At 35.2% G+C, this 16,412-nt stretch overlaps 1 protein-coding gene across 3 annotated transcripts in view; it reads right to left on the reverse strand.

The window, feature by feature from the left end:
- LOC139470807 (ATP-dependent RNA helicase DDX19A-like) overlaps positions 1 to 13,388 on the reverse strand; it is a 58,955-nt gene extending 45,567 nt beyond the window's left edge. The window contains exon 1 of one of the 3 annotated variants that reach the window (XM_071253099.1): positions 13,351 to 13,388. Coding sequence is in view for 1 of the 3 variants with exons in the window: in XM_071253098.1 (XP_071109199.1) it covers positions 13,243 to 13,297 (55 nt within the window). In the remaining 2 variants the exon portion in view is untranslated. The other 2 variants (XM_071253098.1, XM_071253100.1) reach the window with 2 other exon arrangements.
- Between the last annotated feature and the right edge of the window lie 3,024 nt (positions 13,389 to 16,412).

Here is a 16,412-nt window from a genome sequence, read left to right on the forward strand (position 1 = left end):
ATTCCTGGGCTCGATCGTGGCGCCACCAGTGGCTATTACGAGTTATGTCCTTTCTATGACTCTCCTATTGACCAATCAGATTCAACCTCTGGTATCACTTGCATTTGTTTCAAACAAAACGGTGGCGCCCAGTCAAGACGATCTGATCGATAATCAAGAACTATATTGTGATAAAACGAGTCTAACATGGCGAAGTGCATCAAATCACGTGAGCACCTTGATTAAAAACATGAAAAGATTTAGAAAATATATGTTGACAACGAGTTGGCGGTGCACATGCTTTGCAAATCCTTCAGTCGACTGAAATCTGCATGACACTCTTCGAACCGGATTTCGATTTCGGTGCATGATTTTGATTGGACTATGCACAGACTCGTTAGTCCAGCCAAAACCTAACTCCATAATACCAGCCTAGTTCGGCAAGGGTGGAAACTGGACTTTTATAGTCAGTTAACTCACTTGCCTCGGGAAGATGTTTACATCTATAAACCGTAAGTATCGTTTTCCAATTAAAATCACCGTGAAAAATTGATTGCCATTTATCACAAACTTTAAGATTATTTTCATTTGATATTATTTTATCATAAAAGTTTCTAGCACCTTTAACAGGCTTCATCCGATCACTTAAGCAACTGTTTTGTACAAATTCTGTAAAATTATTTTTCTAGTTTTCTGGATTGTTGTTTTCCAGGATTCTGCTATATTGAAGATTACCTATCCATAGTCTAATATTGTACCTTTTATCAGATATTTTAGTTTCAGTTCTTCAAATGACATCAATCCGTTTTCATTGCATATATCTTTAATTGAGTGAATTCCAATATTAGTCCATTGCTTTATGTAGTATGTTGCTTGGTTGAAGTTGTGATTAAGCCATAATGGTTTGGACAAAATTTCTTCTATATTATGAACATTAATGATATTCTTTTTAAAAAAATTGGTCCAAGCGTTTGATACAACTTTCCAGTAGGGATTTTTAGCAAAAGATTGCTTGTCAACATTAGCACCCAAGGAGAGTATATTTTTAATGGGGATATTACAAGGGTTACTATATGTTGTTTTTTTACAATATAATCTGAGTGAAAAGAGTTTCAGTGCGTCAATAAAGGATCTAATGTTAACCATGCATAATCCACCTTCCTCATATTTTCTTGTCAAGGTGGTCCTTTTGATTTTGTCTTTTTTATTATTCCAGATAAAATTGTAAAATATTTTGTCAAGTGATAAGACAAAATCCTCAGGAGGGTTTGGTAGTGTCGAAAATATATGAACTAGTTTTGACAAAGCTAAAGTTTTAATGACTATAATTTTTCCTATTAGCGTTCGATTTCTTTTCTCTCCAATTTGCAAGCAATCTATTTATTTCTTTTAGCTTTTGTTTAGTATTGATTACCCAGAGTTCACTTAAGTTTGGATTAAACATAATTCTTAATACTTAAAATTCCTTATTGTGCCATTCTATTTGTAAATCTTGACATAAACAACATTGCTACCCGCTTTTGAGCCTATCCATATTGCTTTTGTCTTGTCTTCATTAATTTTTAAGCCAGACATTTTGTAGAATTTTTTTAGTGTTTCTATAGCTGCATACAAGCCATTTGCCATTTAGAAATAATTCAGTATCATCAGCATACTCCCCAAGTTCGTATTCTTTGTCATTGATTGTAATTCCTTCAATTATATTATTATTTCTAATCATACATCCTAGGATTTCAGCTACTAGGAGGAAAATATAATGGCGACAATGGGTCTCCTTGTTGTCAGTCTCTTTCATTTGTAACAAATTCTGATATATATGCCCATTTTGTGTTATGCTTGATGTGGTATCGTAAGTAAGTATATTTATCCACCTTATCATTTCCTGTCCAAATCCATATTTTTGTAAAACTTTATTTCTAAATTGTTTTGATACCGTATCAAATGCCTTTTCAAAATAGACCAACAGAAGTAATCCTGGTTTATTTTGTCTTTTTGATATCATATAACAGCCTTGTTTTCTGAAATAGATCTCCCTGGAATAAATCCTGTTTGATTATTATGAATGAGCAATTCCAAAGTTGATTTTATACGGTTTGCAATACAAGTACTAATTCCTTTATAGAGTACATTCAATAAAGTTATTGGTCTCCAATTTTTATCAATGTTCTGTCTTTGTTTGATTTTGGTATACAATTTATAACTCCTCTTTTCATTGTCATACTCATTTTGTTATTTGCAGAAGTACTTTTTACAAATCTATATATCCAGAATTTTAATTCTTTCCAGAAAAACTTTAAAAATTCAATTGGAAAGCCATCAATACTGGGACTTTTATTGTTTTTCATGTTTTTAACTGCCAATGAATTATCTTTAAGCTCAATTTCTCTTTCTAATAAGTTTTTCATTTGGTTGTCTAACGTTGGAGTATCTAAATTTGTTAATTTTCGTAACTTCTGTCATTACTATCAGAAGTATAAAATTTCTTATAAAAGTTTCTTAATTCATCTAATATGCAATTGCCGTCAGTTATTACTGTATTATTGTCAGTTATAACTTTATTTATTAATTTACTGACATAATTTCTATTTTCTAAGTGGCAGAAATAACTTGTTGGTTTTTCTCCTTCCTCATACCATTGCATTCTATTTCTAATTTGTATTCCTCTTCTTTTATATGTTCCATTTCTAATTTGTATTCTGATAATTCAGATACAGTATTAGACGTAATAAGCGCCCAGGGCGCTCTCAAAATTAGAAATAGGGCTCACTTATTAGAATATTATTTTGGTGAAAAAAGACATGGTTATGCTGACAGCCTGAAATGTTAATGCACGACAGATATATTTTTCCAGAATTTTATTGCCCATAATTTAGGGTGCATAAAGCACATAAGTGCATATTATATTATATTATATCTTCCAAATCGCTTATCTTACTTTCTAATTATTTTGTTTGATTGATTTTGGTTCTTTTAATGAATGAAGAAAATGAAATTGTTTTCCCTCTAACTTTCATTGAGAGGGTTTCAAGAAATAAACTGTCATTTATTTTAAGTTTGATGTCTAACTCACTTTGTTCACTATCACTATTCTCAGAATATTCTTTTTTAGTTTCTTCTATAACTGTTTTAACTAAATCTGTATAATCTTTATTTAATAGGAGTGAAGTATTTAATTTCCAATATCCGCGTCCTCTTTCTTGATTAATTGTATTGGAGAAAGATTACATCATGACTGAGTGGTCGCTTTTATATTCGGTTAAAATGTTTGTTTCCAATGTCATATTTCTTATATCTTCAGACACTAAAATGAAATCCAGCCTAGCTTGTTGTCTTGGGTTTTTCTTCCACCATGTAAATTTCTTTAAGTCTGTATTTAGTTCTCTCCATATATCTATCGTATTTAACGATTCTATTTGTTCCAATACTATCTGTCTTGCTTTAGGGTTATTTATATTTTTATAATTTTCTAAATCAACAGCAGGATTAAGAATAAGGTTCTGTTCACCTACAATAACTAATGAATCATTTTCGAAGTTATCGATATTATCAAATAGGTTTTTATAAAAATCAGGATCATCACTATTAGGTCCATAGAGATTAGTTAATGTTAGTCTTGTACCTTCTAGAGTTATATCAGCTATTATATAATTGCCATTTTCATCTATTTTAGTGTTATGAATTGTTATGTCTACATTATTATTAAACAGTAACAACACCTCTAGCATTGGATTTATATGGTGCAATAATGTTTTGTAGTCCCCATTCATTCCTCATAAGAGTAACATCATTTTCTTACATGTGAATGTCTTGCAAACAAACAATAGAGACCTTTCTTCCCCAAATATTCAGTACTTCCTTTCTCTTATTTATATCTGCTAAGCCTCTGCAATTAGCCGAAATCACTTTTATTTTTTTAATATTAGCCATAATCTGCTATTGCAAGTAGTAATGTACTATAATGAGCAACAACGGGTATTTGATTTCTATAAACTACAGGGAACATTTATTTTTGGCAGAATAAAAAAAAAGAGATGAACATAGAAATATAAAAGCATAATTACTGGTGTTCCATAGTGGACCCCCCTTAGTTGGTAGTTAATGGCACATAATGGTTGTTATGCTGTGACATAAGTTATCTCCAGATTTTAAAAAACTATTTTTGGAAGCTTCTCTTCCATTAGATACACTTACAGTACCAGTAATCAAAGCAGTTGATTACTAATTCTGTCTGTGATTTTAACCATACGCCTTGTCTGAAGCCTGAGTCTTCTGGTCCAGTAAGATCACCTTACTCTAGTCCATATGGTAAGATTACATTCTACCAAAAGTAATGTTCATGCTAGTAGTACCAACATAAGTGTTTGGCACTGCTGTTAACTGTGTACTCAGTTTTGAGTAGTGGGGTTTAAGAGTTATTCTATTATACATCTGATTTGAAATTCATTGTCAACCTAGTTAGAGACAAAAGGTATCATTCTATTGGCCAAGAACACCAAAGTTGACCAGACAGCTGCAGTTATCATCACATTTTAGTATGAACATGCTAATTAGCGACTGCAGTTCAATTTAAATTTGATGAATCTGATATCTAATTTATGTGTCGGCAGACTCAACTCCAACAAGTATGGAGAATAATCAACAATGGTGTAAGTGGATATCAAGACTGACTTTTGTATGAGGAAATTGAAGATGGAATTGCACTTTCTAGAATTTCAGTTTGCTGTTCAGAGGATGGAATTCTGTTCCCAGCTTGAAACAAAGCTTGCCTGATAAGTAAATCAAATTACTAAACACTTTTTCAAGGGTACAAATATTCAGTGTTCATTATCCAAGTTATCGGCACCCAAATACTTAACATGTTGCACATTTTTCTCCACAAAACGTGGAACTTGACAGAAATTGAACATGTTTTCCTCACATTACATTTGATTACTCTGCTAAAAGAGGTAAGACAGCTAACTCAGAACTATCTGTTTGGATCAAAAAAGGATCGTAGAGTTGGGGGAAATACCATAAGATGTCAACAATTCTGGTGTTTCTACATGGGAAAAACCACTGTAAGTAGAAAAATAGAATTCACCACTCATGTTTTGTAATATTATGGGAAATATCAGCCTCGTCCTGGTATCGGTTATACAGATGAATAATTTTACAATTTCTTGGTATTTCTCTAATAAAAGGAAAATACTCACCATGAATCCAACGAATTCGTAAACGAGAAATGAGAAATTTCATACTCCAAATCAAAAGTGATTTTGTAATCCTATGCAATAAGCAATGAATTACGCCATATAAAATATTAATTTAGATTTAGAACTTAACAAGATATTACAATGTTCATACAGATATGAGACACTAAAATTCAAGGCCTTTTCAAGACTTTCAACTGACATTTTCAAGGATTTTTTATTTGGGTTATTAGCATTATACGTTAAAGTCTGTCAATATTGTTCTAAATATCAGCACACCATATATTAGTCGTAAGACCTGAGATTAGAAGCAGTATGAACATCACAACATTTCCAACAAGATTAATTTTCACAACCAACAAATAAAATAAGCCATTAATTTTGATTCTTTCAAGAACAAGTGTGCCATTTTGTACGAATTCAAGGCTTTTCAAGCTATTTTGGATGATTTAGAATGCTTTTCAAGGTTGACACTAAAAATCAAGGCTTTTCAAGAGGGACCTTCAAATTCAAGGCCTTTTCAACCCCGAACGATTATTATAATGTATAATGTATGCATTATTATTATTATTATTGCATAGAACAACAATATGTGGGGTTTTATCTGTTGACTGAAGCTAATCTTTGAGAAAGAAAGAAAACAAATTTCAATTGATAATTGCTCATTGGCTCTTTAAATCCAGTAGCAGTTGAGATGAGATTGGAGATGCATGGTTAACAATATAATACCAGGTGAAGGTACACAAACATGATCAAGTGATAACAATTTCATTCAAGAAGAAGAAGAAGATTGTCTCACTGCATTAAGAATACGGTTTGGTCTGCAGGAGACATGGTAATAAACGAGGGGTTAATAAGGTACCCTTCCTGCCAAAGATTGAGTCTTAGATCTGTATAACAATCACATGTTACCAGAAAGTGAACTTCATCTTCATCAATTTGGCCATTACATATGTTACAGATGCATTCATAAACAGGAGTTTTCCCCGCGTGTATAATGGCCTCTTTCTAATTCTAAAGGTAAAGTTCCACAGCGAACCTTAGTTTAAGTGCTTCATCGTGATCTATCCAGAATATGAAATACATAAAATGAAACATTCAGTGTATTTGTAAACAATCTAAATGTTCTAAACTTATTGCCTGTAGTATGGCCAGCATCATTTCAAAGTCTGCTGTCCCAGGACTCTTGGAATGACAGAGGCCAATATCTGATACAATCTATTTTGGATGACATTTAAGCAACTAAATTCTCTGGTTCCCCAAACTGGTGCACCATATGTTAAGATAGGTTGTACAAGATTGTCATACAAAGTACTGAAAACATCATAGGTCATTCCACCGACTGATTTAAATTTACTTATAATTACACTGAGGGCTCTTCCAACCGATTTAGCAATTTGTTTCGCTGTGAAATCTTAATCTAGGTGTTCCTGGATCCAAAGTCCCAAATATTTATATGTACCATATTTTCTTGAGTATAGTCCAGATATACAAAGAACACTTTTTATAGCCAGACAGTGTAATTACATGACTAATTTGCGTACTTTAGTATGGATTTGTTGACATGGTATTTCCGGTGTTACGAGCTCACGGTAATGTTTTTCCATGGGGCAAAAAACCATCAAAACTCATTAATTGGTGTATTAACGCACTCCCTTCTACACAGCTGTGTTTTTTGGAAAATAAGTGTGCACTATACTCAAGAAAATAGGGTATTACAAATTTCAATATTCTCTCCCTCACAATGAAAACTGACACTAGGATTCCTAACAGACTGCTGTCTATAATGGACAATTTTAGTTTTTTGGTATTAATCTGAAGACACTATTGACACCAATTACCGTATTCGACATCCTGGGCGCTCTCAAAATTTAGAACTAGGGGGCTCTTAATAGAAAACATTTTGGTGAAAAAAACCAAGTGGAACAGAGTTGAAAGATAAATTTTGTGGTTTATGTCGACTGCCTGAAATGTTTACATACGACAGATATATTTTTCCAGATTTTGATTGCCCATAATTAAGGGTGCATATAACACACGAATGAGTATTATACGCGAAAAAAATAAGTCTTGTGTACATTGATCAATCGGAAGGGGTGCCAATTGGGATTGTTCACTAGCCAATATATTAGTAAATATCGCTGTGGGCGCTTATTAGAGGGGCGCTTATTACGTCGAAAAAGGTATCACAATTAACATAATTAACACAATTTAACATTTGTTGTAATGAGTGCTCGTCGCTGGTTATGAGAGCAATATCCTCGGCATATAAGAGTATATTAAGTATACTAGTATGTCAACACCAAGTGCAAGTGAAGTCATTAATTCCCTTTGGCAAGCAGTTAATGAACACAGAAAAAAGTGTCGGTGATAACACACAGTCATGCGTCACTCCGATATAAACAGGGAAATTCTGTCAAGTATCCGTTAATGGACATAGAATATAATTTTGGTGAGAAGAAAAAGAGAGTTGAAAGATCCTAAATTTCGTGGTTTATGCTGACAGCCTGAAATGATACAAAAGAAAAGTGCGTATTATACACAACAGATATATTTTTCCAGAAGTTAATTGCCCATAATTAAGGGTTCATATAAAACACGAGTGTGCATTATGCACAAATAAATAAGTATACATTGATCAGTCGGAAGGGGTGCTCATTGGAATTTTCTATAGCCAATATATTAGCAAATTTGGCCGTATGCACTTATTAGAGCGGGGCGCTTATTACCTCGAATACAGTATGTATGTACTAAAGTGTTCCGTTTTCTACGGAATCCATTCTGCTCTTCAGCCAAAATAGTATTACATTCAAGCCACTTTGAAAACCGTATGTTTAAAATATCAGAATAAACTTTACAGGGTACTGATATTAAGGAGATCCCACGGTATCCCAACGGGTCCCGGGGTTCAACATCTGGTTTCAGGATTGGTGAAATAATACTTGGGCACCATATAGTCGAACAAACAATAAAAAAGCCTCAGCAAAATATCCACACAGGAACTATTTTTGAGTGCTTCTGCAGGTATAAGATCAGATCCCACCGCAGTGCCGCATTTAACGTGGGTGAGTGCATTTACAACCTCTTCACGAGATATTGGTAAGTTTAGGTGACTAGCATCACTGGGAGGATATTCTGCTGTGTCGCTGTTAATTTCAGATTTAGTTTTCTGAAAATGAGCATCATCAGACATATTTAATGGATCAGCATTATATAAACTGCCGTAATATAAATTCCAAATATCAAGAACATCCCCCTTGTTTGTAATCACGCTTCCGTCATGAATTACCTCCCATGGGATAGAATTTTGCCTTTCACAACCAATACCTATTTTGCCAATAACTTTCCAAAATTAGCGGCTGTCATGATGTTTATATTTATCAAGCAAGCATTGTTGTTCTTCCAACTGATACGAGCGTTTACAGTTACTTTGCAGTTTATCGAAAACTTTTCGTTCAGACACATATTTCTATTTTAACATTTTCTTTCTTAAAGGTGAGGTGAGGTGAAATTGGGTTTAACGTCGCGTCCAAGATAATTACACTTATATAGCTACGTGCGTGTACGTGTGTGTGTTTGTGTGGCTACTTACACTACTCCGGACTGATGCCGATTTATAGAGATACCATGCCACAATTTAACATGAATACCCCACTCAGACACAATATACTGACTCCGAGCCGACCAGTCCTTGCTTTAGCCCCTTAATGCTGAGCGCCAGACAGGGTAACAACATGTACCATCTTTTGACGTCTTTAGGTATGACGTGGCCGTGGATCGAACCCCGGACCATCTGCTCTCCGTGCGGACGCTCTACCACTAGACCACAGAGGCGGTTCTTTCTTAAAGATGATTTGCTTTTAAACCTATCCTGTTTGAATAAATTAACAGAATCCCCTTTGGATTGGAGGGCCTCACACCAATAGGGTTTATACGTAGATTTACCTTTTGTTTTACTGATATTGCTATGAGACACACCACCAACATTTCTATCCAGTTCAGATTATATACAAGGCGAAAACTCAGTACCAGCAGCATTAATGTGGCAGTGTTGTATATACGTGTATTTTCTGTATTTAATATATTTGTGTACATATAATGTTTTGTATTGAAATGATGTTTTAAATTAAGTACACCTGTATAGCTGCTGTATTATACCGTGCTGCAGCAGAATAATGACTTAATCTCTGCATGGAGTTTTCTTTTATTTAATTTCTACTAGCTGTGGGGTTGGGTGGGCAGCTTGGGTCTGTCCTTTGTTTAATTCAGCTTACACGTGATTGACCTTGTTTAAAACACTGACACCCAGCATTCAACCAGCACACCAGCCACTACACCTTGACCAGGCTGACAACAAACGACATTTGCTTTGCAAATTTTCCTAACAGGGTAGTAATGTTTTATACATATTGTCATAATGTACTTGTTTCTAATTGTGTAATCGGTTGTAGTGTATTTAGTGTATTTAGATCAGTCATTACATATAGTCATATAATTGCAGCCATTTAAATGTTTTAACTAGGTCAGTAAGTTCCGAGAGAAATCTGTATATCTTCACCTTTCCTAAATGTTTCATTTGAGAATGAGTGAGCGAGTGCGCATGGATTTTATCATGTATGTGTATGCTTATAACTATGTTATTCATGTATAATGTAAAGCGTTCATAGGTATGGTATGTTTAAAACAAAATTTGTGTTTTCTTAGATTACCAGTTTTAATCAAGTGAGTATATTTGTCTTTGTATTTGTATTTCGATGCAGGCATCATCGTCCCGTCAGTTTGTGTTTGGTGAACTCATTTCACGCCCCAGTTTCACCCACAGGGTATGCTTGTAGTTTCTTGTGTAATAATGTCATCATTAATTATATTTATCATTTCATTACACATGTATAGGAATACAAATGATATATATATATCATATTGGCGAGCTAAATACATAGTGTTTATTCCTAAAACAGGATATTTACCATCCCCAAACACACAAGCGTGATAACCTCTTTATCATATAAAGTCATTCTTTAATTCTGTGCTTGAAAATAGCTCTCCCTCTCTCACAAACATTACCGAAACATTGCAAGTTTTCCTGGAATGCGCGCATTAATATTTATTACGTCACAGGGTAAGTGATGTGTCAGTCGGACTGTGACAGCAGCCAATATAGCTCCAACTAAAATCTGTTTCTTATACAGTGGCAAAGCAACATATACGCAAAACAACAGTTGTTTTTACTTGCCTTTCGCGGCAATCCATCAGGCCACGGCCACGGTCAGACATTGTTGACAGTCGGTCTGTCCTGTCATAACGTCAAGTACAATCAAATGTACACAGAGCGACAAAACGAAACAAGGTAACAATTCAAACATATTTCGGGCTTTTTCGTCCAAATCCAACTATTTTAATTCGTGGAAAAGGTTTCAAGCCGCAGAGGTCGACAAGCACAGATATGGCTACTGATCCCGCTTGGCTGGGCCTAGTGCCCTCGCAAAATTGTTTCGAAATTTATATCTCCAAAGTTGCCAAAACTTATAAAATGCCTTAGCTACATCCCAGTTAGACACTGATTTTCAGTATATTAGACTGTTTTTTTGATAATGATAGCAATTATCCCTTTTGTTTATCCAGATTCCCGAAGGTTAATTCTGAATCGATCGCTGAATGACAAGGGCGACGCCATGTTGTTTGTATACACTGAAAGTAGTCCCTACTTGACCTTTGATATTTGCATCTCTATCCGCATATAACCCCAACGGATATCGTTTTTATCCGTTGGCTTTATCCTGCTGAGAAACCTACCCATTATATGATAAATAGAGTTATTGTGACTTATAACACATCCTTCAATGTATCTATTAAAAACATGAGTTCTATCTACTTTTATGATGTTGTTTGTCAGTGTGACGATGTGAATGAAAATAATGCATGTGAATGTGAGGTGCCCTGACACATTTAGTCTGTGTATATTCATATATAAATTAGGAGATAAACATACTGTGTTTTCTATGTAGAGCTAGGTTACCTGTAGATTTAACAGTGCTAAATTGAATTTAGCGCGGTTAAATCTACAGGTAACCTAGCTCTACATTGAAAAGACAGTATGTTTATCTCCATTCTACCATGACTAAATAAAACACGAACTCTTGGTGTTAGCAAATATACTGAGTGAAACAGCATGGGTTGAGTCCGGTGTTTTGAGTGGGTTGTCGATCTGAATTACGGAATCACTGAACAAAATATGGCGCTGTATATACTCAAGCAGTTTGTTTACACCCTAATACTTCAGTCAAACATATGACAAGCATTGAAAGCATATAAGCAAGGCCAATTGGTAAGCTAACATGGAGTGGGCATCCCTAAAGAAAACAAAGCAAGTTTTGCAAGGCTTTCGCACTACATCGCACATCACCATATGATGCCATGTCACGCATTCCGACGCAAAAGAAATGACGTCACAGTCGTATATAGAAAAGCGCCAAAATTCCAAGCTCTCTGTTGTCTCCAAAACGTAAATACATTCCCTTTGTAGATTTCTATCGTGTTTTCTGCACGAAATGTATTGCCACACATCCTTTGAATATTGTAGTAACCGCATCTATGCATTTTGTAACCTGTAATTGTGTATGATTGAAATTATTTAAATATACCTACCAACAATGACTGAATATAGTACTATTCTATGAATATTAGCTTCTGCGGTGAGGCGGCCATCAAACCAGCTGTTTCAATCAGAGGGGTTTTATTGTGATTCAATAGCCTCTGATTGACCAATCAGAATTGAGTAAATTCCAATTTCATGGTAGAATATATATTTATGTGTATATTTATTTTTTAAAGTAGTTTCAGGGCATTTGTACTGACCGTCAATAAATCCTCTTCACATGGAACAACCTGTGTTGATGAACACCCCCGGTTACATAAACATCCCGCTGAACAGACAACTGTGTCTCTATCTCATGTATTGTCTCTGTTACCATGGCTACAGACTCCTCACTCTGGAGAAAATCACTGATAATGTTACGTTGATTATAACATTTATGTGTGTGTGCTCCAATCACACATTGTACCCATGTCAGGAATCGAACCCGGTTCTTCAGCGTGGGTGCAGTCGGGTAGCCTAGCGGTTAAAGCCTTCGCTCCTCATGCCGAAGACCTGGGTTCAACTCCTGACATGGGTACAATGTGTGAAGCTAATCTCTGGTTCCCCTGCTATGATATTGCTGGAATATTGCTAAAAGCCGTGTAAAATCAAACTCACTCACTCCAATCACACAGCCAGAATCATCAAGTAATTTGAACGATGGCTTTAGGTATCGTTTGTGATTGGGAAGTTCAGACACGCCAACAAGCACTTCAGTGTGATAAATGTGGTTGTTGGCAAAACCATTCATGATATACAATATATTCCAGCTACATGATGGCTGTCTGGAACAGACTATGCAGTGATTGATCATTGATCGACGCAATTGGAACATTGGTGGTTGTTTTACTGTGCCTTGTGGTGTTTCATTGTGTTGGTGATGGTTGTATGTATGTGTCTATTGTCATGAATGTTAAAGAGAATGAATGGTTGACTGTATAAATGTGAATGCAATGATTTTGTGGTGAAACTTTTGTTTTAAGAAATCTCAGCGACGTCTGTTATAAACGAATATGAGATGTTTGGAAACCACAAGCTCAACGATAACATATTGTCTTATATAAACAAATATTTAGAAATACGAAACAGGGTCATGAAGTTTCTTATTTTTAGGGGTACGAATTCGTTTGGGTCATGAAATTACTGCAATCCTGCTTTACCATAGTAGTATACTATTTCTAACTTTCATTTTCCAAAGTCTTGCAAATGCTATTACATCAAAGATCGCTTCGTGCAGCGACCGTCTTGCATGTTTCCGATCACAGCAGAGATAACCTCATCACGGTATCTATACCGTATAACTATGATAAGACGGCTAGTGTGTTGGTCGTGGTTATTTTCGAATAGGCCTAGTCGACAACACACACTGGCATCTTTCCTTAGTCGACATTTCCAGGTAATGTCCAGTCAGTGTATATGAATGACTGATACGGAAATTACCAGGAGTAAAGTTGCAACAGTGTGTAAAATCTTCAGTGCCCCCTGATATTGCCATTTCATCCCGGAATCATAATGCTTATTATCACTCAAAACATAAAGACTACATACTTTCTTTTGATTTATCCTTCCTTCGCACGCCGGGAACAAAAGACTACTTTCCTAATAATTCTTGAAAGTATCATTAGCAATTTAGACTATACGTGATATCAGTCATGATTTCTTTGTTCATAAATGTGCAATAATGTATTTTCGATTGCCAAAAGGCATATTACAAATGCAATGAAATACTTTTTGAAATAACTTAAAATATTAATATATTTCCTTTTTCGAAATGAAAATAAGTCGTATGTGTAACTGTTCTGGGATAGTTGACTGGTTCCCGTTCGTGCTTGCGACAGACAAGCTCCTCACAGCGATAGCCCGTTGGTGGAGGTCTCTTTTCGAACGCTGCCACCACAGACAGCTCCCCACTGAGTTGGGCGGCCACAGCTGTGCATGGAGTTGTATTCGCAACCGACTGACCGTTCTGTTTACGAACAAATGATGAAAATCTCAACACCGTAACAATTTCCCACTTGACCTGTAAATCAGTAGTTTGTTTGCAGAAATGTATTTCAGAATATTTGATTTCCTTTTCAAGGCTATTCACAAGTACATTACCTTTCTTCTAATGTAAAATTGCTAAAATAATGTACTTTCAAGTTAATATTTGTTTGTTCTGTGATAGATAGATGCCACTTTTATGTACAATGTTCAAGCCAATGACATCAAGATATGTCTGTTAAGTACAGTATGTTTTCTAAGCCTCAACTCTGTTACACTGTCTATAGATCTATATCTCATTCTAATTTCCTTCACTTTTCCAAGAGAAATTGGTTAGTAAGACCATGTTAGCAATGAGTATTTTAATTTACATAAAAAGCAAAGCATGGTGGGATATGAGCCATATATAGTAAGGTTTCTCAACTCCGTTACACTCAACTCTGTAATGCTGTACAGCGTAACGGAGAGGAAAAAAATGTGCATCTGCACAATTTCGATAGTTATTGTCAGTACATAGCTTTGTTTTTCTTCAAGAATATTTTATCTTAACTAACCTTATACCTGACTGTGACAAATAATTTTCCCACAGTCTGTTATAAGAACATTCTTTTTTAAAATAGTCACCCAGACTGCTCTGATGTTTCTGATGAACACGATGTTAGGACCTGTGCAAAATGTGGATTTGATACTATTGATAGCGCTCTTTCAGACAGTGGACTAATTATTGAAGACAGAACTATTGTCTTTTACATTGATGGGAGTGCCTGGCTATTGTGTTTTGGCTGCAGAAAGCAGTTTCATTATGCGTGTATAAACAACACATTTTCTGACAGTGTTGATGTTATGATTGATCTGGAATTTGATCATTACGATTGTGAGTTTTGTAACTATATTATAGTGATCTAAAATGGCATTTGGTACAATGTGTGAAGCCCATTTCTGGTGTCCCCCGCCGTGATATGGCTGTAATATTGCTAAAAGCGGCGTAAAACAATACTCACTCACTTTTCAAGAATTTGATCATTACAATTGTGAGTTTTGTAACTATATTATAGTAATCTAAAATGACATTTTAAGCCGCTTTGTGCATATTTATTTCAACGTTTATACAAAGGGTTGAACATTTGTAATTAAGTAGACCCACTTTTTTATGCCATTACTGCAGTAACTGGCTTATAAACCATTAGTACCAAAGTCCTAACAAGTAACACAATACAGTACATGTATTTTCACATATAATGAAGAAGCCAATAGGATTAACAGAAGGGAAGCCAACTTCGGACAATGAATGTGTCGTGATGGGGCTGTGTGTAATGACAATCAATGGTCTATAGGATAACAATATAACAAGGCATGATGTCCATTTCCGGTTAATGGCTGGGTTAACAGTAGTGGAGTACACACTGGGTAGGTAGACGCCTTGGTCGCTTCTTTGATGGCTTCTTTCCATGGAGTTCAATAGTTTTTTGAAGTTATCTCTTTTTCCAGATATTGGTATGAATAATCTTGTTTTGTTGCCAGAAAATGTGATAGTCAGGACTTTTTATGGTGAGGTGTTTTGTAAATTATCTCTGAAAGGGCAGTTGTATGTCAGATTTGCCATTAGATGTCCTGTATTCTTATATTCTTGTGACAATGGGGACTGAAGTCTCTCATTTGTATTGGGACCTCATACACGCAGCTGGTTTGGGTAGAACTGGGTGGAACCTTTACCATTGACATGGAGTATTTGAGTGACTTAATTTGTCGGATGTTAACGTCACACCTTTTTTGTTTGTTTTTGTGTGAAGTCTGCTGAACTGGTGACTGGTATAGGGCCTTAATTGTTATGGGATGCTGGCTAACGTAGGTGATATGGTTGGTTTGGACATGGAAACGGGATCCTTTTGCTGGATTTCCTGAGTTTTTCGAACGTTTTATTTTTTCTGCCAGATATTTTTGTAGCAGGGCAGTGAATGAGTGATAGGCAAACACACGCTACGGATGAGAGACGTTTATTCCGCCAATGGATTTGTCATATATTTATCTATCTAGGATATAGGATCTACACCCTGAAACATATTAAAGGAATGATAAGTAATATTAACAATATACATAATGCAGTCATCGACATCACAGTATTACAAACCGTTTTACATTACAAACACATCTTATTCATATATTAGTTGTTATACTGCACAATGATCTGCTAACTGATATAAGAACCAAATAGAATAATTTAATATATTATATTATCTAAGTGTAAAGAGATTATAAATCTCATCCAAATACATACATATACATTACGGGTGTGACACACTTATGTGTTACACAAATATAGAAAACTGACTATACAAGTTATTATGTGCCTACCCTGTGGGTGAGACTGGGGTGTCTCCCCGACTAGCGCCGCAACTTAGTTTCCGGATATCTGAATAAAACATATACTTTTATAACAATGACTAATACAACTATTTACATACACGTTACATTATTTCTCCGGATCCCGTATAGTACAGACTGTATATTATACAGAACTGATCACAAAAGCATTTAAAACATAGCCTATTCAATAAAACAACACATACACTCTTCCTCATACATACAAGAATAAAGTGACAGAAAAGTGATATATTAGTAATTACCAA

Source organism: Haliotis cracherodii, unplaced genomic scaffold, assembly GCF_022045235.1.
Source record: "Haliotis cracherodii isolate W230 unplaced genomic scaffold, xgHalCrac1.p SCAF_21, whole genome shotgun sequence".
Classification (NCBI taxonomy): domain Eukaryota; kingdom Metazoa; phylum Mollusca; class Gastropoda; order Lepetellida; family Haliotidae; genus Haliotis; species Haliotis cracherodii.